The sequence below is a fragment of the Drosophila guanche genome, unplaced genomic scaffold, assembly GCF_900245975.1.
Source record: "Drosophila guanche unplaced genomic scaffold, DGUA_6, whole genome shotgun sequence".
In the NCBI taxonomy this organism is placed as follows: domain Eukaryota; kingdom Metazoa; phylum Arthropoda; class Insecta; order Diptera; family Drosophilidae; genus Drosophila; species Drosophila guanche.
The window spans coordinates 7,823,407-7,844,100 of NW_022995745.1; the positions used below are offsets into that span (position 1 = coordinate 7,823,407).

The 20,694-nt window shown below is 46.9% G+C and overlaps 5 protein-coding genes across 7 annotated transcripts; 3 read left to right on the forward strand and 2 right to left on the reverse strand.

Annotated features, from left to right (window-relative positions):
- Positions 1-3,608: 3,608 nt before the first annotated feature.
- Positions 3,609-8,135, forward strand: LOC117581418 (lipid storage droplets surface-binding protein 2). Of its 3 annotated transcripts, XM_034268574.1 has the most exons (5): positions 3,609-4,146; positions 5,439-5,876; positions 6,143-6,193; positions 6,621-6,796; positions 6,943-7,224. In XM_034268574.1, the coding sequence occupies exons 1-5, from the start codon at positions 3,936-3,938 to the stop codon at positions 7,084-7,086; spliced, it is 1,020 nt and encodes a 339-aa protein (XP_034124465.1). In that variant the 5' UTR covers positions 3,609-3,935; the 3' UTR covers positions 7,087-7,224. The 3 variants fall into 3 exon arrangements, with proteins under 3 accessions (XP_034124465.1, XP_034124466.1, XP_034124464.1); XM_034268575.1 differs by lacking the exon at positions 6,143-6,193; XM_034268573.1 differs by lacking the exon at positions 6,621-6,796 and having other exon boundaries at positions 3,610-4,146; positions 6,943-8,135.
- A 2,402-nt stretch (positions 8,136-10,537) lies between these two features.
- On the reverse strand, positions 10,538-12,292 carry LOC117581417 (1-acylglycerol-3-phosphate O-acyltransferase Pnpla3). The gene has a single exon (XM_034268571.1). The coding sequence runs from the start codon at positions 12,052-12,054 to the stop codon at positions 10,822-10,824; it is 1,233 nt and encodes a 410-aa protein (XP_034124462.1). The 5' UTR covers positions 12,055-12,292; the 3' UTR covers positions 10,538-10,821.
- A 689-nt stretch (positions 12,293-12,981) lies between these two features.
- On the reverse strand, positions 12,982-16,490 carry LOC117581416 (T-complex protein 11-like protein 2). The gene is made up of 6 exons (XM_034268570.1): positions 16,291-16,490; positions 15,048-15,489; positions 14,502-14,983; positions 14,127-14,427; positions 13,899-14,065; positions 12,982-13,832 (listed from the first exon to the last, which is right to left on the reverse strand). Exons 2-6 carry the CDS (start codon positions 15,323-15,325, stop codon positions 13,564-13,566), a joined length of 1,497 nt encoding a protein of 498 aa, XP_034124461.1. The 5' UTR covers positions 15,326-15,489; positions 16,291-16,490; the 3' UTR covers positions 12,982-13,563.
- Positions 16,491-16,785: 295 nt separating this feature from the next.
- On the forward strand, positions 16,786-19,391 carry LOC117581412 (ubiquitin carboxyl-terminal hydrolase 30 homolog). The gene is made up of 4 exons (XM_034268567.1): positions 16,786-17,123; positions 17,181-18,499; positions 18,565-18,770; positions 18,854-19,391. The coding sequence occupies exons 1-4, from the start codon at positions 17,042-17,044 to the stop codon at positions 18,963-18,965; spliced, it is 1,719 nt and encodes a 572-aa protein (XP_034124458.1). The 5' UTR covers positions 16,786-17,041; the 3' UTR covers positions 18,966-19,391.
- Positions 19,392-19,653: 262 nt separating this feature from the next.
- LOC117581419 (protein ELYS homolog) lies at positions 19,654-20,516 on the forward strand. The gene is made up of 3 exons (XM_034268576.1): positions 19,654-19,878; positions 19,981-20,224; positions 20,309-20,516. The coding sequence occupies exons 1-3, from the start codon at positions 19,837-19,839 to the stop codon at positions 20,428-20,430; spliced, it is 408 nt and encodes a 135-aa protein (XP_034124467.1). The 5' UTR covers positions 19,654-19,836; the 3' UTR covers positions 20,431-20,516.
- The last annotated feature ends 178 nt before the right edge of the window (positions 20,517-20,694 follow it).

Sequence of the window (20,694 nt, forward strand, 5' to 3'; positions counted from 1 at the left end):
ATTGACTACACCACTCAGCACAATTTGTGGGGCCAACCAACAACTAAACTAACTTTTATTGATCGATTTCGGGGCTGCTTACAACTGCATGATATTTTTTTCTATGGCAGTAGCATTTTTAATAGTTTTAACCAAAGTCGGTTTGCTTCGAAGCGTAAATAAAAAGTATGTTTTGTTGAGTAGTGCTATCGATTAGCTATTTTTAGCCGCAAATTGCCTTTAAGCGGTCTCTGTTGGTCAAAGTTTTGACCGAAAGTTGCTATAAACTTTTACTTTTCCCCAGAGGGCGCTGCCTTGCACTCGCAAACTAATTGTAGTACTTGCATATTTTAGAGCATACTTTCGGGGTTGTCGTAAGAAATTTCCAGATTTAAGTTAAATACTTTAATCGGGGCTGACGGCCCTTGCCTCTTCCAGTTTGGATTCCACGTATGTCAGCTGTATACATATGTTAATACATATTTACATACGTTCCCCTGTGCTTATTTACATAGAGAGATTCATATGTTTTGGCGTGGGAATTCGCCTTTTGATCTAACGACATCACCATCACAACCCGAATAATGTTTATTATTGAGCCGTTTAGCGTACAAACAAAATTTCGTTTGATAAAGCACTCGAGAGATATCACATTTCCGATTTGCTTTCTTGGTCGTTCTACGATTAGGAGACGAGTATCCCCCCACCCCAATACTTTTTATTACTGACTCTCAAACGATAATACACATTAAAAGTGCAGTCTCAAGTCCAGACAGTGCCGCCGGTCTGCTTTTTCACCCTTTGTTTTTTTTTTTTTTTTACTGGAATATTCCAGTTTTGGATCTCTGTTCCACACATTTAACCACACGCCATGACATGCCATGCCATGCCATGCCATGACGTATGCCCAAGAGTTGCTCTTTGGTCTCGTCTAAATTTAGTCCAAGAATTATATTTGAATCTTGTTCGCTTGTGTTTCTTGTTTCTTGTTTCCTTTTCTTCTTCCATCTTCCATCTTCTCTCAAATAAAACACGCGCTCCAAAGCCGACGACGACGCGTCGCATCGTCCCACAGCCGCAAGAGGTGAGGGGTGAGGGGAGTTGTCGTCATCACCCGGCGGCCACCCGCCACCCGACCAACCAGACAACAAGCTCGTCAGAACACGTAGAGAGTTCAAAGTCCAAAGCTGCCGGATGACTTTGTTCCTCTGGTTCTGCGGTTTTGTTTTTTGCACTATGACGAATTAATTGTAATACTTAAGCAGTGCACACATGCCCCCCACTCCCCTTAGAATTTTTAGCCAAATATAAAGCAGTGCAAGGACAGGCAAAAGAAACTTCCAATACTTTCTGTATTGGGTTTTTATCATGAGTGAGCCACAGACATTTCTGCGACATTTCCCAGAGTGAACTTTGAGGCAATTCTTGAACCTGGGGTGTCACTAAAAAGCGATTAGCAGAGCGAAACAATGTTAATTGAGTGGCTTAAAGGTTTATATGCCTCCATAATGATAGCCGGCGCCACTTATAAAACAAAGGCATTAAATGGTTGAAGCAAACGAAACCAAAAACAACAAAAAAGGTAACAATAAAAGAGTATTTAAACACTCTTATCAGGCCGACACAGTCTATCTGAAAAGCAAGCGAAATACAAAAAAAAGGAAATAAATACAATTTTAATGAAATAAACCAACGACTCATTCGCCACTCACTCGCCGCTGATTCAAAGTCCGAATGAGTATATCGTTACGAATGTTTATCCCCCCCACTCTATATATAGAGAATGCCTAGGTCTCTGCCAAAATGTACGCTAGATGCTCCCTCCCCGCCCTCTCTCGATGGGACAGATTGTCCAACAAACAAATTTTAGACTACGGAAATTACTTCCAAACATTGGGAATAATTTTAATGGACCGAAATGTTCTTGTCCGCGATAGCGGAGAGCCAGAGATTTGCAAGAGAACTGCTTGTTATTGTCAAGCAGTTCAGCATGTGGCATGTAGCGTTCGCAAGGTATTTCATACATAAATATGTACGTACCGATCGAATTACCGATGAACCAAACCATTACCAATGATTCCCTTGCATGGTTTATTAATAGTTGGTATCTGGGAATGGAATCGTCGCTAGCCTCCAAGAACACTGGCCAGCCCCAACCCCAACCCCAACCCCAAACCCAACCATATCCATGGTCAGACCAATTGGCGATAGGCAATCGACGGAAGACAGCACCTGCGCTTGATGGTTACAACATAAACAACGTCATGACGACAATGTACAATCTGGACTTTGGAATCAAAATGTGAATACCCCTCTACGCATAGCAATCGTCCCAGTGGAATCGTCTCGTCTGGCTTACATCTTATCAGAAAGCGGCATACATACAATTTTACATAAATATGTATGTATGTATGTACTGCCCTTGGCGCCGTTTAATAGCTGGACAGGACTTGCCGGACTTTGGAATCCGCCGTAGAATTACACAGCACAAAGTTACGTATGATATTAGCTGACACCTAAAAGAGAGCGGGAAGAGTAAGAGAGAGAGAAAAAGGGAGGGAAATGTGCAGTAACCGTTATCGATGCGTTGGGGCCTGGGGTCTGCGGCCCGCAGCTGGTCAAAGGTTTCACGAAGCATTTGCGTGCTTCCCAATGCCCATTGATAATGGAAGTGCCCCCTCATATACACACACACCCACAGACTTGGGTTTGGCGCACGGCGAGAAGCAGCGCTCTTCGTATTAATCTAGTTGTCAAGCATAAGCATGACCAGCTAACAGAACTCTCTCTGGCCTCTCTTCCACTTGAAAATATTGATACAAATTTCACCTAAAGGCACAAGTCCCAAGTCTCCATCGAACCCCATTACTTATTATTCAGACTTTTTACATCACGTTTATGGTTTTCAGGCAAATGTCTCTTTGTACAACATTCAGCATACCCTTTGGGAAGGCTAACGATAAATGAATTGGTAAAGAAATGTCAATCTGAGCAAAAGACATTAATAATACATAGTTCTTACAATTACTAATGGAAATAGGGTATTAAAGTGTCCATACTCATGGCTGAACTTGGTGGACCAGCAACAATGACGTAGCATGGCGAGCACACTTGCATTTCATAGTTCTTTGTTTGGTTGACCTTTTTTGCTTAAACCCTAATTTTGACACAATCTAGAAAGCAACCGTATTTAAAATTAGCCATTTATATAGAAAATTTATTTATCAATTGGATAACATTGGGTGTTCAGGGCTGAGGCTTTTAGCTAGCTAATAATATTAAATGGAAGACCAAAATCGAGGAATGCGTTTGCCGATCAAAGACAGAGAACGTTTAACCCATTGTTGACCAGTGGGAATTCAAATACACACCAAGCACATAAGTAGTGAAATAATTTTATCGCAGTTCAGGTAGAATATATCGTGTATATTTTTTTTTATCAAGAAAAGGAAGATTGTGATGGATCTACTAGAAAAATTAACAAACAGTTGTGTTATCCTCGGTTTAACTCAAGCTGATCAAATGTTTAAATAGAGGGGGCCCGAGTGGGTTAAGCACGATCACGCATAAATGAGTCGCAAAAGTGAGCCCGTTTGGTGATATATAGGACCGTGCATGCCGCGCTTTTAGCAGAAAAGTAGAAAAGTTGTTCCGTTGATACATCTCACGTATCTCAAGTAAAAATATATTGTCGAACAAGAATAATCTATAGTTTCTAAAAAGCACAAGCGAACAGACGTGCTCGTATAAATTAATACACAATTTCTTCGCCATCAACCAAGTTCTTTTAACCGGTGGTGTGAACACTGAACACAGACACACCAAAGCAAAACTGTTTTTTTTGTGCCCCTCCGAGGAAAACCAAACGAAAGAAAGGAGAAAAAGTGCCGCGGCTAGCAAAAGAGCCAAGAGAAAAAGTGAAAACTAAGCAAAGACTAAGAAATAGAGAAAGAAAAATGGCAAGTGCAGAGCAAAAACACGCCACGGGCAGCAACGGCACAGCCAAGAACACCAACAACAAAATCAACAGCGCTCTCTCCGAGCAGGAGCAGCCCAAGGATGCCAAGGATCTATTGCCTCATCTGGAGTCACTGGAGCGCATTATCAAGTTGCCGGTGGTGAATGCAGCCTGGGACAAATCGCAGGATGTCTACGGCAAAGTTAAAGGTAAGTGGAAGTCATAAAACAATGTGCTTGCAATTCCCCCTTTTGCGTGCATTGACCTCTCGGCCGGTCAGGTAACGGTGCCCCCCTTTACGGCATTGCCAGGCCACAGCGAATAGAGCAAAAGCAAATGCAATTGAAACCGAAAACGAACACTGTTCCGTTGTTTCAGCTTTCGAGTGCATTGATCGCCATTTTGAGTGCCAAAATCGAGTTCGACTCCGAATGTGAACAGAGAGCCAAAGGCGAACCATAATTTTTTTGATTGACCGACAATGGGCCAAAATTAAACTCAATTGATGTTAATTGACTGCTAGTAGCCAATAATCAAAATCACAGCCGTCGTGACAGCAACAACAACCATGACCTAGCAAGAACAAACAATACAAAAAATACAATACCCACTCACACACATAATAGGTACAAATGCCTATTTTTTGGTACGGCACTTTGCCCTCGTGACGATTTGCGATCAAAGTTCGCTGAAATTTACATAACAAAACTAAGCAAAATCGAAAAGAAAACGGCAAATAAAATCCAAAAAGCGAAGAGAGAAAACACGTAGTCTGAAACGTTTCATACACTCAGGCACAAACGAACACGAACATAAAGGGCATGCACATGTGTGTAGTTATACATTTTTAATGATCTTATCCGACAGGGGATCGTGCTGTGGTGGTACGCATGCTGTCGAAGGCACCCTGTGGGTCCACGCCCCTGTCTGGATCCATGTCTCTTTCGCACATTTAACTGCAATTTGAGCCGACAGACGCGATGGGGGCTGGGCTCTCGTGCAGTGGCTTTTACGCATGCGGTCGCAGTCACCCTGTCGGCCCACGCCACTGTCTGTAGTTGGACTTTCGACTTGTTTGTGATATTCCGTTCGCTATTGCACACACTTACACAGAGCAAAGCAGAATTAATATTGCGGTGCTTCTGTGGTTTCTTGCCTTTGTTGTTGCTGAAATGATGATGTTTGCTGTATGACGAACTATCAAAGTCTAAACTTGTCAGACGAATAGATAGACACACACACACACACACACACACGCACACAAATAAATAGAGATAGACAGAACCTAGTTCCAGGGTGAAAGAGGGAGAGAGAGGCCCTACAAATACATACTGCGCAGTTGCTTATCAGTCAAGAGTGACATTCCTCCTCCTCCTTCCCCTGTTGCTGTTGTTGCAGCGGCTGTTGATAAGTGGCCCGGCTTATCGCACTACGCGTTCACATTGTACATCATTCCAGAAGTTTCATAGGCTAAAAGATCTCTGGATTGATTTATTTTTAGGCAAGAATCGCGTCTTCGAATGGGCGCTGACGGCAGCCGAGGATTGCGTGACCCGGGCGGTGACAACGGCGGCGCCGTTTGTGACTAAATTGGATCGCCCGATCTCGTTCGTGGACCAGACCCTCGTCAAGGGCATCGATAAGCTGGAGGTGAAGGCGCCCATAATCAAGGACACACCCCAAGAGATCTACAACCAGGCCAAGAGCAAGGTGATCGATGTGGTGCAGCCGCACCTGGAGCGCGTGGTCAAGTTCAAGGCTGCCGGCCAACAAAAGGCCGCCTCCCTCAAGGATCTCGCCTGGCAGAAGGCCAACGAGGTGCTGGCCACCCAGTACGGCAGCCTGGCCGTCAATGGTGTGGACACCACCACAGCCCTGGCCGAGCGACTCCTTGAGTACTATTTCCCCAAGAGCGAGTCGGATGTCGAAGAGGATAATGGTGAGTGCCAATGATGACCTGATGGCCCCTCTGCCCATCCAACCATTCATCCATGCATTGGACGACGCCCCATCATATGATATAATGCAAAAAGAAACCAATACCGATGCTGCCTGGGGGGGGGCGGCGGCATTTTGGCTAGCTTCCATTGCCATTTTGGCCCGAAATTATTGTTGTTTTTCCTCTTGGCCTGCGCCTGGATGGCGTGTGCTGTGCATGTGTAAACAAAATGCTAAATATAAATCGTAAATATTTTTAATTCTCAGATGATAAACAAAATGCCGTCGCGCATAATGGCAAGAGTTCCGAAAATGACAGTAAGTTCCGTTGTTCCATTCCGTTCCGTTCCTCCCTACTGCCAATATCGCTTGCCTGTGTCCGCTGCGATCAATTTTGGATCGTTTTATCTGTTCGTTTGTAACTCTAACAATCTAACAAAGTTTCCACACTAAAACGCATGCAACAAAAAAAGAAGACTAATAATAACAATAATAATCTACCATACAACCCACAATACTTACACCCATTAAGTGAGAGGAAAAAAGCTAAAGAATTATTTTCAATTTACGATTTTGGGGTTTCCAGTCACAGTCACAGTCACAGTCCCAGTCCCAGTCCTAGACTCTCCCCCAACCACTCGAAATTAACTCTAAATTAACTGTTGCACAGATGACTAATCTTTCTCTCTATCTCTCCCTCTCTCTCTCTCTCTATCTATCTCTTTCTGTGTGTGCTGTTTGTTAGTTGTGGTTGTTGGGGAGAGCAACGACTACGATCGAGAGATTGATGATAGGTTCTTAGTGGCCGCCTCAACGGTATTCCTATCCATGTCCCTGAAAATCATAACCGAAATTGTTGAGTACGTTAGAAGAAATCCAGAGATCATAAACATTATCGATAGGGAACTCAACAAGTTTATGGTAAGCGAAGCTAAATAACCTCCACACCACTCCCATCCCAAGCACCCAACCCAAACCCATCCATCCACCCGAATGTGCATTCAAAAAGATGATATCTGAAGAGGTTCGCCCCAAGCTAAAGTTGGTTCTATCCTTGATCATTGCAGTGCCAGTTTCCGCCAGCGAGGATCCAGTCTTACACACAGTCCAGACCGTTGGCCGACTATCCAACAAGATCTCTCGTCGCGTCTATCGAAATGTCTCCAGACAGATCAAGCAGGTCCAAAAGGGCAACATCAACGACTATCTGAGCTCCCTGATAGCCGCACTCAAGCTGCATCAGTACATCAACTTTATCAACTCATCGATGGGCACAAATGTCGAGCAGTCGACACTTGGGGAAACCTGTTCGCCGTATGGAACAAGCAGCAGCAGCACCGCCACCGCCACCGCCACCACCACTGCTGCAGCTGCAACCAGCTCGAACTCCAAGACCAGCAAACCAAGACAGAGCAAACCATCTTCCACCCAGCCGATTCAGTAAGGATTCTGTTGGAGAAGGAAGCAAAGTTACTCCGGACGGATACCACTTGCTGGAGCCCAGTTATTTCTATATCTATATGCTAGATATTTGCATACAATTATCCCACAGCCACGCCCACGCCCCACACCCCACACCCATTTTTGTATTTCTTTTAATCTTTTTTTTTGCCAATTTTTTTTCCTAATTAAAAACTGTCCAAGAAATATGTGGATGGTGATCAGATCAAGGAAGTGGAAAAGGTTTTTGCTAACTAATTTTAGACTGTTATAACAAACCCCACCCCACCCCGCCAATGTTTGCTTTGTAAATATTTATTTGAAGTAACCCTCACACACACACACACACACACACACACACACAAACACACACATGCTCTATATAAAGATTAAGTTTTAGTTCTTAAGGCAAGAGAGAAGACAACGAAAGAAATTCTTACACATTTTGTTGTATTTATTTTCCACTTTTAGCTGTGCTAAATTCGAGAAGGTAAATACTCGCTCCAAGTGCCACGTATGCATTGAATAAATAATAAATGATAAATGATGCACCCATGTGCACCTACATATGCCTATCCGATAGCCATTTGTGCCCTAGCTATACACGTACTCGTAATAACTAATTCTACTTTTATTTAACTTGGCTGGGCACCCAGCCAGCCGATGCCTAATTATAAATGAATATGGATTATGCACATTACGCACATATTATTTTGTAGCCATGTATGGAGAATGTAGCCATAAAGTCGGCTCTTAATAATTATGATAATTATAATGTTAAAAAATATTAATAAAACAAGCAACGTAAAACTGGAACGAACAACAAGAACAAATCTCCACAATTTGCATTTGTATTCCCCTCCACTCCACTCTACGCTACGCAGTTCAGCGATAAGAGCGTTAGAGCCAAGGGACACAAATGTTTATGGTGGCAATCTTAAGAGCACAATTGTATTGTACAATAAGCGGGGTCTTTGCTGGCATATGATTTGTGGCCTTATCGGGCAGATGCCTGCTCGCAGTGTGCTGATTTATATGGATAGCGTTTGGTGTGCGGTTCGGTTCGTTCTGGATCGAATGAATTTATGGAGCGGCACAGATAAGATGGTTTCCATCTGCAAATTCTATTCGAGGTAGCTTTGAGAGACCCTCGATCTGGCAACTGACTTGTTGTGCACTTTCCATGTCGATAACGACGGCGTTAATGGCCCAGCCAATTACCTCTTATTTTTTGTCTTTTTCTTTTGCAGTTGGGGGCAGCCGTTGTCGGCGTCTCTGAAATTTCCTTTGCATTTCTCACAGTCCGCGTTTGTCTGGTGCGCCTCTCATTTGTATGCTCGATGTTTGCTCGGCTTCGATCAATTTAAAGTGTGGCCCCAAACGAGAACGCAGCATGCAGGCCCACAGGCCCACAGGCCAGTCTCTCCAGTCCGCAGCCCAGCCAACACCGGCGTTATTCCTGCTCGGTAGCATCCTTGACATACTTGGAATTATTTTGAGCCTACAACCTGCAGAAATATTTGTGAATTGCATTTAAGGCACACACAAATATTCATGAGTCAGGAGAATGAATGCAACAGAAAAGGTAGTCTGTGGTTGGTTTCTTTTTCTTTGTTTCTTTCTTATTTCTTGCCCAAGCCGAGGAGCCCCCTAGAACGGTGGATGCTGCCTCAGCGGTTTGACTGAAACCAGTTACCGAAACCGCAGCTTAATCAATACCAACCAACTGCAGCTAGCAAATACATATTGTATTTATGTACATATATTTCTTGAAGACTTTTTTGTATACTCTTAAAACAGGTATTCCCAAACGCACGCACATACATCATTTATAAACTTAACAGTCACAACAAATTCTAAGCAGTTCAAAGCAGAGCTTACCTGCCCTAGCAAGCAGTCTGGATTAAAATGAACAGCTTCCACACTGCCAACACCTTACTCCATTCATGGCAAATAAATTAAACTCGAAGCGGCATCGGGATTGAAGAATTTAAGAATTTAGCATTGAAGAGGGCATTAAAGGATGATAATTGATGTGGCTAGTTTTGAATGCTGATGAAAATGCAAGGCCAAAAATGCCAAGTTGAAGTTCTTTATCACGTAAAGATTTGGTAGCGTCTGCTGGTTTAGGTACATCATTTATGTAAGTACATACATTTTAGGTACATCAATTAGAATCCACAACCAAACCTCAATGATTTTGCACCCAAAATACTCATGTGCAGAGAAGGTAACTGCACTGTCCCAGGCACCTGTAATGTATGTAAATACATATGTACATACATACAAGTAGCTGTAGATGCAAAGGTTATTTGAAACTTCTGCACTGCAAATTATAATTGTTATCTAGACTTGAGTGCATAATCAACACGATCAACAGAGATTGTAATCATCACGATCATATGATGGGTGGTGTTGTGATGGAATTGCCAACCGCAAAGTGTATGTACCAATGGATGAGTGTAGAAATCTTAATGAGCTTCGACTTTGGATCCATTCTCCCTTTCCGACAACCTGCGATGACGATGCACGAGCATGTGTGTGTCTGTTTGGGATGGGGTGCAGGGGTGGGAGCCAGTTGGCAACCACATCAGCGAAATTTCTTATCAAAGAGTGAGAGAACGAAAACGGGATCGTGAGACCAATAAACGTAATCACAATTTTTGACGTTCAAGCAAAAACAAATAATTTACCCCATACACCCAAAGAGCGCCGATGGAGTGGCAAATGAGGAGGCAGGCAGGGAGAGGAAAGTGATTAAGCCTCACTCAGGATGATCCCTGGCCTATACTGGTTGCACGGTCGGACGGGCAGCGAGGCAGCGGAAGAGGCGTGACAGCGGACAATCAGCAAGAAAAAAGCGAGTGAGTGAGTCTCCCGTCGGCGACAGAGGGCAAAGTACAGAAAGTGGCGTGATTTCTATGATTCTCTCTTTCTTGCTTTTTACTGTTATTATTGCTATGCCTGCGGTCGCTCTGTATTTCTCAACTTGTCAGGGAGAAGAGTATCTTCGTCAATCGCTCTCTCTCTCTCTCTCTCTCACGGGTTGCAAAGCGCAAAGAGCAGACAAATCATTGGATCAGTTGTGAAAATACAGTGGCATTAGAGAATCATCAAGTGTCGAAAAACTCCTAATATGACCGGTAATTATTAATAAATCATTTTTTGTATAATAGTTATATTTATTTATAGCATTTAACATATATTTTATTTGTATAGCATTTATTTAGTTTCTTTCATATTTAATGGTGTCACAGCAGTCAGCTTTCGCATCGAAAGCAGAATTGAGATTCAATACAAATTATAACACATCCAGCAGTTTCGCAGCAAGGAGACCGCAACTTGTTGCTCTTTGCTGTTCATTTTTTCTTTACACTAGAGAAGAGAGCGACACACTCGTAACGGGATAATCACAGAAAGTAAAAGAGCAGCAACAAAACAATTGAGAAATGCACAATTGAAGCGCATTTAACCCCGGATAGAGATTGTCAATCAGATCACATCATTCATAAATCGGTCGGCGTCTTAGTCTCTTCTGGGGAGGAGGGCTGTGTCGGGTGGAAGACAGAGGCAGAGCTTACACGTTCGCAGTGGCCCTCATTCTGCTCCAATATTTGTGGAAGCCTGATTCCAGCAGTGTCATCGTTATCACTAGAATGTCGTGTGCGTGGCGGCGGCAGCGGAACTACTGAACTGCAGTGCATCATCAGCAGGCCGAGATCAAAGTGCGGCTGCTCGCATAACGTCAGCGACCGGCTGAGGCGGCGTCCGATCATTCGGACGACTTGCCTGGCCAGTGGCGGCGCGAGTCGGGCGACAGCGTTGAGCAGGGCGGAGGGCAGGCAGAACAGCTGAATGCCCGACTGGGGGTCCAGGAGCCACTGGCCGAGTTCCTTGTTGGCCTGCTCCACGTAGACGTCAATGGTGTGGCGCACCGCAAGCGGCAGATGGCGCTCCTGGCACTGGTCCCACTCCTGCAGGCGTCCAATGAGGTTGTTGCGGTTGAGGAAGTACAGGGCGTCGTCGTAGCCCTGCTGGCAGAAGGCGGATAGAAACTCGGCTCGACCGGGCAGTACGATGCGGACCATGCGGCACAGATTGAGCCGCGAGATGCGGATGCAGGTGTTGGCCCAGTTGAGGTTCAGGTGGAACAGGTGCGAGCTGCGGTCCCGCGGACAGATGTCGCTCTCCCCGCAAAAGGGACTCACCGTGACCGTGTGCTCGTCCAGCAGCGGCAGGTTGTTCGAGAAGGCGCCGTCCATGTAGCGGACACCCCGCACCTGTGGCGGCATCAGCCCGGAGAGGCCCGGAATGAAGCACGAGCAGAGCAGAGCCTGGAGCAGCTCCTGGCGCGACCCAAACTCTGACATCACCACATTGCACCGGTCCCGCACACGCGTCAGTGAGATGTGCAGCCGCCCGCTGACCCTCTCGTGTGCATCTTCGGGTAATTCGCGCTGCATCCCCTCCAGCAGGCATTTCTGCAGGTTGAACGAGGGACTAAAGGGACCCAGCGGGTGTCGTCGCACCTCGCCCACCACCCGCAGGAAGTCCGCGGCCATTGTCTCAATCGGCAGGTCGCAGAGCAGGCAGCAGGCGGCCAGTGCACCGGCCGAGGCGCCAGCAATCCGCTCCAGTAGCAGCTGCGGCGCGTGCTTCTTGAGGCACACGGCCACTCCCACGTGGTAGATGCCCAAGAAGCCACAGCCGGCGAAAGAGAGATTCATCCTTCGCTCCATACGTGTCAACAAATCACGTGGTCTTGCCTCTCGTGTGGGATTTTATACTCTTTTTTTCCTCTTTTCTGTTGATTTTGCACTTTGTTCTGTCTCGTTTGTTGTTATTAATCCGTTCGTTTTTTTTTTTTGTTATTTGATTCTTCTGATCGTGGCCTGTGTCTAATGTGACCGTTCGCCGGACACTTGACTGCATTAAATACCAATTAAAATAATTGCATCGGGTGCATAATTGGCAGTTGGGAACGATCAGTGGTGGGGGAGGAGATGATCGCTCGTATCAGGCAGCTTTGCTGTCATAGAAAAATAACACGAAATTAAAGCATACGCTGTTATGAAAACCATTTGGACACCCGAACCCGATCGTTACTGTTCCTGATCGAATATGGGAAACAAATGATTAGCAGCTTAGGGTAATAACCTACCCCCTTCCAGCTGTAGCAGCGCGCACAACGTTCCCCTTCACGTTATTTCTTTTCAATTTTGTCAAACACTTCGTTAAGCCTTTGGGATGCTTTGGATTATCTTATGCAACGTAGATGATCAGCGATCTACACTGTTCTGACACATGCTGGAGTTTTAATACGGGCTTTCAGTTAGGAAGTGCAGTTTAAAAGAGTGAAAGGCAAGACAGTGGGAGCAGTGTTGCCAGATCAGATTTTTCTTTTTCCCGTTAGCTTTAGCTTTTTTCAAAGTCAAATGGCGGGCGAAAATTTGTTTAATTTGATTTTGTAATTAAACCGTGTTCGATCTTGCCATATTTCCAAGTCGGCCCAGTCGATAGTATTGTCTCTCTGCGGCTTTGCTTATGGTTAACTTAATGTTCATTTCTGGCCTCTCATTTTAAAGACATTCAATAACTTTTATTCAATCGTTGTGAGTCAGTATTCAGCTCAATGTTTTAGTACAGCTAAACTACAAATATCTGAATAGATGTGATGCATATATGCAGGTATATATCATGCATTTCATGTATAATAAATATGTAAGTTAGCTCCCACTTCTACTTGCCACGCACCCAAGCAGACCAATAGAACCTTCGACTAAATTCGATCAGCAATCAGTGGGATTTACAACTTGAATAGGTAGGTAGTATAGGTATAAGTAGTGTTCTTAGGTATTATTATAAAATATAAATGTTTAATTAATTATAAACCATTTCTGCAGCTGCCAGTGTTCGTTTTAGCCCCATTACATTTATATTTTGTATGTTTATGTTCGTTCCATCTTCTATCACAGAGGCTCCCGCACCAGCACAGTTTGCTCTTGTCGAGTTAAGGGTTCCAGGTGTTACGTTCCATAGATAACTAAATTAGGATCCGAAATCAAGAATATTTATCTGTATTTGAAGAGCCAAAACAAACGGATAGAGAAAGTGCAGTACGATGGGCGTGTTCCTGCTGCTTTTCCTTCTCCTTTTGCTGTCCCTTGCTCTGGGTTCGCCTGCAAAGCGTTTGCCAGTAGAAAATCTTGAATGCTGTCATCTTTTTGGGTGTTCCTCCCTCTCTCTGTTTAAGGATTGGCCACCTGGGCCCGGCCACCCATGGGTGCTGCTGCAGCAGGCTCCGACGGCGACTCTGCAGCGCTGGCGCTGGCACCAGCCTTTTCCAGTATCTTGAATAGCTGCTCCCCGAAGACCGCATGGTTGTAGGTTATCAAGCGGAGCAGCGAGGATATGAGTGCAGTCAGCTCATCCTCGAACTCCTTGAAGCCCGCGGGCGGTGGCGGAATGTGATTGTCGGCGCGCAGCGACACGCGCACAAACAGATCAAAGCGCTTGGCTGGGCCGGGAATAAGGTAAAGTATGAGGAAGCTTCTCTAGCGCCAATCGAGTGGAATAAACTCACCCATGAGACTGCGCACTGGTGAGGTTTTGTTGCTCAGCTGCATCAGTTGGCTCTTCAGGCTCGCCAGATGGGCCTCGTCCATGTCCGGCTGCTGCTCCTGCGACAGGGCGCTGTTCACCAGGCAGCGGATCTGCTCGTAGCAGCTCTCCAGGGCCGCAGGCACTTGGCTGTAAAAGTTGAGCCTCAACTTGAATTTGCGTGTTGAAATATTTGTGGCGAGCGACTCACGTTTCGTCCTTGACGTCCTGCATTATGATTTCCAGCTGCTTGGCCAGTTTCACGCGATTATTGGGACGCTGTGAAATAATCGGTGGGCTCTGGGCAATCGAGATGAGTGAGGCGCAGAGTATGAGCCGCTGGGCACGCCAGCTAATGCCCGCAAAGCGTTCCTTGTCCATTTGGAGAAGCTCGGGAAAGTCCTTGTCGCCCGGGTAGTCAATCAGCTCCATGTAACCATTGTAGATGGTCTGATTTTGGCTCACATCCGAGCGATTGCGCTGCAGCCAGTCCTCAGTGGCGGGGAAACCAACTGCGGGTAAGGGAATCGATCAATTACGAGTGGGAGTGTGAGTGGGAGTGTGAGTGTGAGGGGTGCCTACGAACCTTTGCCATGAAATTCGTGCAGGTATTTGCTGAGCTTCTCCTTCTCGTACTGCACCGAATTGGCGGAGATTTCCTTGCGTGCCAGCTCCAGCATGAAGTTGGCCATGTCCAGCTTCATCAGCGCCATTAGCTCCAGGATGCTGCGAAAGGTGTCCACCACATCGTCCATTTTGCGCAGCTCGGCCACGGCCTCATCCCTGGCCGCACTGCACGACTGCGACAGAATGAGTATGACAAAATCGGCATAGGCCTTGAAGTCGAGCACGCCCTGCTCCGCCTGCTGCCTGATGACGTCCGTGTCCAGCACCTCGTTGATGCGGGAGATCGTGCGCTCGTTGGGCGTTACCAGCTGGGGTATGCACTCCTTGATCTCCGCCAGCAGGCGTATTGCCTGGTCGTACTGCGGCGGCTGGCGCTCCAGCTGAGTGCGCAACACATCCCAGTAGGCCTTGTGCACCATTGCCTTGACGCGTCCCTCAAAGCTGCAAGCGAAATTTGCGCGGGTATTACCTCTGGGCAATGGGTACGGGTAATGGGTTGCCTTACCTGTGCGTTGGCGGCTCATACTGTTTCAGCTTGAAGTCCGGATTCAAGGCAATCTCATGGGCCAGCTCCATATTTCGGAGATCCTTGAATATGCCAGACACCTCCTCAATGGTGACAATCTTCGGTGGGCTGCCATCCAGGCTGGGCACCACAAAGCGCGTCATGCTGTCCACGGAGCTCTCGCTCTCGGTGCGCTCCCCCAGTCGGGTCTGGTTCGGGCTCTGGCTCGGGCTCGGGCTCTGGTCTGGCTCCTGCTCCTGCTGTTGCTTCTTCTCCATGTTTGTTTTCTTTGTTCGGGCAACTGCGACGCAAATCAATTGCCTGTGTCTGTGGCTGTAACTGTAACTGTAACTGTAACTGGTTTTAGCCAAATTCGTCTCTGGCTTGCACTTTTCGCCTGCAGTTTCTTTGTTAGATATCAGACAAGGGGTCGGTCGTTTGCCTGTGTAAAATACGGAAGCAGAGTTATAACGGTTAAAACATGTGCGTTTGCGTGTGTGTCAGCTGTGTGTGTGCTGTTGGGGAACAAAGAAAACGGAACAAAGAGAACTGGCGGATACCCCTCCGCAGTTACCGTTTTTGTTGCCGTAGTTGCAAATCTAATTCGAAGGCCAAGGTAATAACTTGTTTTCCCAATCAGAAAAAGAGCAAAGTTACCATTGGTTTATTAATATTATTACAACAAATTAATCACAAAAGAGTACTTGTTGCTTGATTGAACTGCGGTGGGTTGAATATTTTATATGTGCACTGCATATACTAGATGTACATTTGCATGTATTTGTCGTTACGAGCTCTGGCTATAAACTGAGGGAAATTGAAAAATGAATGTAAAAAATGTGTGATGCTGCTGCAGCTCTGCCTATTGCAGCATCTCGTGACACAGATTCCAAAAGTAAAATACGGAAAATTGGAGCAAGTTGCACAACGAACGGGCAGTGCGCGTTCCTCTGCTTTTGAATTTTGAGGCCCAGCCAGCGAATGGGCGACATAAACAAAGAGCGCAATAAAGCAGAAAGTGAAAACAGAAGCGAACAAAATTGTTTCTCTATTGCGCAGAAAATCTCAGCTGAGCTACGGGCAGTGGCAGCTGGAAGGGAATGGAGGGAGGGCGATAGGTGGGTAGGGGTAGGTGGGGAAGGTTGTGAAATGGACACAAGGACAGCCAACGGTGGGTTGTGGTTGGTGGTTGGGGATTTGGGTGCACACTAAACTATTACTCGTATTTCCTTCTGGAACTTACCAGAATTTTTCGACTAAAGAATGTTCCAGAAAAGAGTTCCAAGAAAAACCGTCACTTATTAATTTTGTTTAAATTTTTAATTTGTATGCTGTGTAGACGAGCACCCACTGTGCTGACAACTCTCCAATGAGTTATAAATGGTGCTTCACAATTCAATTTCGAAACTGGCTTCCATTACGCAGCGCCAGCTTTGTTTGTTTTCTTCTCATGCCCTGCTCCCCACCCCTACCCCATCATTCAAAAACTATTCCAAACACAGCTGTAACAAATATCGATGGCTCACCATCGATACTTTTGTGTAATGTAATGCTTCAGAAAGAAAACCCGCGACTAAACTGCTACTAAAAACCTAAACAATGTGCGCTTGCAGTTTAGTCGAGACGAAATAAATGGCAATGAAAAACCTATAAAACAAACGGCTTACCGTGTATTGTGCATCGATAGTATAGAGACTCAACTGGCCTTGCCAGATCGTTAGAAAATAGCGTTAAGCCAACAAATGGGCATCCTCGAGCAACCATCAGGAGCGCAGACAAATTTTTCTGCAGGTTCGACAGAAATTAATGTAGGTTTCTTAATTTCCTCCAAATACGGCGGCCTCTGGAGGATTATCAGTGACTGCGTCACGTTTGGCAGGTGGTTTGACTTAAAGTTTAACAGTCACGACCACCGTTTTGCCACCAACCCGCCCACCAAATGGTCTAGAGGGTCCTCGCCCGTCCACCCAAAGTAACCCGAAAGAGCGAAATAAATGGAGAGCGAGAAGATATTGATGGCTGCTGGTGTTACGGTGGCCGCCGTCGTTGGAGCCTTTGTACTCTGGGGACCTTCAGGTGGGTGGAAACAAGTTTATTTTATCATTTTGCTAATGTTCCCGGACCGCCTTATAGGTTCCCGGTTGCGTCAGCGTCGTGGCCAGATCGCAGGGCTTCATAATTTCGGACGGACATGTTTCCTGAATACGCTGCTGCAGGCGCTGGCCGCGTGTCCGCAATTCATAGCCTGGCTCCAGCTGTACAATGGAGCATCGCCGGATCGCAAGAGCCTGATCAGCTCCATGCTGAACACCCTGGAGGTAATCAATGGCACCCACGCCACCCTGCGCGGCGATCCACATTCCCCAGGCGCGGTACTGCGAGCGCTGAACACCCTGGGCTGGGTCATACCACAGGAGGAGCACGATGCCCACGAGTTGTTCCATGTGCTGCTGTCCTCGCTGGAGGAGGAGGCCATACGGCCGCATCCACTGGGCTGTCTGTCCGACGCACTGCCCGGACCATCGGGCGGCCATGACGACGACACCAGCAGCAGCATTGGCATCGAAACCCCAGCTGGCGGTGGCTTCAGGCCACACAACACGATGGCCGTGGGCGGCGGTGCCAGCCAGCGGATTGGGGAACAGCCGAATCGACCATCCAGCGCCATGCTGACGGATTTCCTCAACCTCGACTACGACGAGTCGACCAATCTGACGCGAATGGTGCGCTCCGAGGCGCACACACCCGACTCGCCGGCGTCGGTCTGCGAGCGTGAGGGAAACGATCGAATTGGCTCCCTGCTGGATGCCATCTCGCCCGGCACCTCCTTGATGGGGCAGCAGCCGTTCGGCTTTCCCCTGTGCAGCCAACCGCTGGCTATTGATTCGCTGACCACGCCCACCACTGTGGGTGGAGGGGAGCGCTTGTCGCGCCCTCGCCAGCCACAGTCGCAGGAGGTGAACGAGGGCCTCAACAGGCGCGTCTCGGCCTCCTGCCGCTCCCTCGAGCGGCTCCACCGCGGCCCCGGACGCGTGTCGATCTGGTCGAACATGATGCCCAGCCAGGTGGCCCATCCCTTCCAGGGTGCCATGGGCGCCCAGCTGGTGTGCAACGGCTGCGGCTCCAAGTCCTCGGTGCGCTACGATAAGTTCGATAGCGTAATCCTCAACTTGCCGGCGCAACGTCGCACCGGCCTCAGCCTGGGCCACCTGCTCAGCGAGTACATCACGTCGGAGGACCTGAGCGACGTCAAGTGTGACTCCTGCAACGAGACCACGACGCACACAAAGTCAGTGACGTTTGCCAAGCTCCCCGGCTGCCTGTGCATCCACATTGCCCGCACCGTCTGGCTGCCCACGGGGCAGGTGTGCAAGCGGCGGGACTATGTGCACTTTCCCGAGAGCCTGTCCATGGCACCCTACAGCTTTGTGCAGCCACATCTGAACAGTCAGGTGAGTGAAGCTGGGCACAGGCAATCCCCAAAGCGGAGCCTCATTTTCTGTGTGTTTCTTTGCAGGCCACCACACCCTGGGGCTCGACAATGTCCTTGTTTTCCTCGAGCCTGCCCATGAACAATGTGGTGGGTGTTGGTGTCGGCGAAGGCTTTGGCACAATGTTCCCCAAGAATTTGTATCGTCTGCTGGCCGTGGTGGTGCACACGGGCGAGGCCAACAGCGGACACTTTGTCACCTATCGTCGTGGCTCGCTGAGGAATGCCCATCGGTGAGTGATTCTCTCTCTCTCTCTCTCTGTCTCTCCCTGTCTCGCTTCTTCTGATGATGCCTAAAACTCTCTACGCCTTGCAGTTGGTTCTACACATCGGATACGATTGTGCGGGAGGTGACCATCGATGAGGTGCTCAGTGTTCCCGCTTACCTTTTGTTCTACGACCGAGGACAGCAGCGGCCAATGCGCTAGCCATCTATATCGGAATATGTATTACCTACATATATACAGTATGTACACTTGGCCTAGTCAATCACTCAGCCAACACACCCAAAAAATCTTCTTGATGTGATGGAAAAACCAAAACCAAAACCCAAACAACAAAAATAATACCATTATAGCCTGCATACATAATCGCGTATACATCCATATATAGAGTGTGTATGTAAGTGTACCCCCCGATTGTATACTCATTAAGGATTATTATGATATCATTGTGGTCTCTGTAGTCGTCGTATCCTGGAACTACTCTTCACACTTCGATTCGATATCGATGCATTTAACAAATTCGTAATGTGCGCTTTTAGCTCTGTCTATGTTTAGCAATAGAACACACACATACACACTATCTAGAGATATAAGTCCAACTAATAGTTGTTTGTGCGTTATTTCCATAGGATAAAAGTTCAATAAAAAACAATTCGTAAAAATAAATATAAGCAATAGCCACAGCTGTCTGTCAATGATCGTGCCCGATCAATTGCTCCTGGCTCATATCGATAGCTAGGATATATCGACAAGAGCACACAGAGGAAGAAGAAAGAAGAATGGAAAGTCTAGTGCTCAGATCGAAAAAAGGGGCCGCTAAAAAAATCAGGCATGCTATTCGGATCCATTTTGCATTCATTGTTTTATTAACCTTCTATTAAATTTTCACACATTTGCAAAAAGGTAAACAAAACAATAGAACTGCCTGAGAAGTGCAACCGTACGGAATGCGGTTCTCACCTCTGGTCACACTCTGCTGCCAGCAAAATATATTGCACTAGTACTAGGCTTTACTTATTGTTTAGTGTGCACCTAGATGTTATGGTAAAAATGGATTGGTTCGAAATGGAAGTAGATGAGAAACGAAGCTCAAAGTGTTCAGACCACGACGACCGCAGTAAGTACACAGAACACAGCCCACGGACTGTGGGTCCACAACAATTTGTAAACCATTTATAATTTTTCTGGTGTTTCGTATTATAATCCTGCCTGCTTGCAGCCGATTAGCTTGGTGGACACCCGAATCCGCCAGCGCACGCGCCTCCAAAACTTTGATGGCTGCCTGGCGGTGGGCACCGATTCGGGAGCTGTTCTACTCTGCGATATAAAACGCAGCGTTTTGATTGCAAGTCGCGGTCAGAACCTAAGACTCCCAGAGAGGGAGATCGCATGTGGGCAGGTGATCCGAAGACACTCCTCCGAGTGCTCCATGGAGCAAATAAACTTGGCAGTGGAGTTGGATGGTGAGTTTTGGTTTTGTTTTTCGATGATTTTTGACTCTAATTTCGAATTCGATTTCCTTCTTTGATTAACTTTCGGCGGCACAGTGGCCAAGGGCGAGGTGCGTTGTCTCATTTGCGTTAATTCCATCACTGGCATTGCCGTTGGCCTCAAGGATGGCCGCATTGTGATCTACGATCTGGAGAGTTTTCACATTACCACAGTGTGATACGTCCCCCGGTGGACTTGGCTTGCAGTGTGGAGCGACTCTGTGATGTTGTGCCGCCAGATGATCCCAAGCCGTGCATCTTCATATTCGGCCTATACAGTGGGGCCAGCATGACGACCGCTCTGCTCCACTGCATCCACTACAGACACTCCTATGCGGACGCACAGAGCAATGAACTCTACTTTAAGGTAAAGCAAGCATAAATCGACACTCACTCAGTCTTTGAACTGCCTGCCACTTCCACAGAACTTCAAGAGCACCGAA

What these genes read in the sequence shown, in the direction of transcription:
- LOC117581418 (XM_034268573.1), top strand. Translation starts at nt 3,936, where the DNA reads ATGGCAAGTGCAGAGCAAAAACACGCCACGGGCAGCAACGGCACAGCC. An exon ending in TGTCTACGGCAAAGTTAAAG is followed by an intron (nt 4,147 to 5,438) that starts GTAAGTGGAAGT and finishes ATTTATTTTTAG; the next exon opens with GCAAGAATCGCGTCTTCGAA. An exon ending in CAAGAGTTCCGAAAATGACA is followed by an intron (nt 6,194 to 6,942) that starts GTAAGTTCCGTT and finishes TGATCATTGCAG; the next exon opens with TGCCAGTTTCCGCCAGCGAG.
- LOC117581417 (XM_034268571.1), bottom strand. Translation starts at nt 12,054, where the DNA reads ATGGAGCGAAGGATGAATCTCTCTTTCGCCGGCTGTGGCTTCTTGGGC.
- LOC117581416 (XM_034268570.1), bottom strand. Translation starts at nt 15,325, where the DNA reads ATGGAGAAGAAGCAACAGCAGGAGCAGGAGCCAGACCAGAGCCCGAGC. An exon ending in GCACGAATTTCATGGCAAAG is followed by an intron (nt 14,428 to 14,501) that starts GTTCGTAGGCAC and finishes CCTTACCCGCAG; the next exon opens with TTGGTTTCCCCGCCACTGAG. An exon ending in ACCAGTGCGCAGTCTCATGG is followed by an intron (nt 13,833 to 13,898) that starts GTGAGTTTATTC and finishes TTCCCGGCCCAG; the next exon opens with CCAAGCGCTTTGATCTGTTT.
- LOC117581412 (XM_034268567.1), top strand. Translation starts at nt 17,042, where the DNA reads ATGGAGAGCGAGAAGATATTGATGGCTGCTGGTGTTACGGTGGCCGCC. An exon ending in AGCCACATCTGAACAGTCAG is followed by an intron (nt 18,500 to 18,564) that starts GTGAGTGAAGCT and finishes GTTTCTTTGCAG; the next exon opens with GCCACCACACCCTGGGGCTC. An exon ending in TCGCTGAGGAATGCCCATCG is followed by an intron (nt 18,771 to 18,853) that starts GTGAGTGATTCT and finishes TACGCCTTGCAG; the next exon opens with TTGGTTCTACACATCGGATA.
- LOC117581419 (XM_034268576.1), top strand. Translation starts at nt 19,837, where the DNA reads ATGAGAAACGAAGCTCAAAGTGTTCAGACCACGACGACCGCA. An exon ending in TTCAGACCACGACGACCGCA is followed by an intron (nt 19,879 to 19,980) that starts GTAAGTACACAG and finishes GCCTGCTTGCAG; the next exon opens with CCGATTAGCTTGGTGGACAC. An exon ending in CTTGGCAGTGGAGTTGGATG is followed by an intron (nt 20,225 to 20,308) that starts GTGAGTTTTGGT and finishes TCGGCGGCACAG; the next exon opens with TGGCCAAGGGCGAGGTGCGT.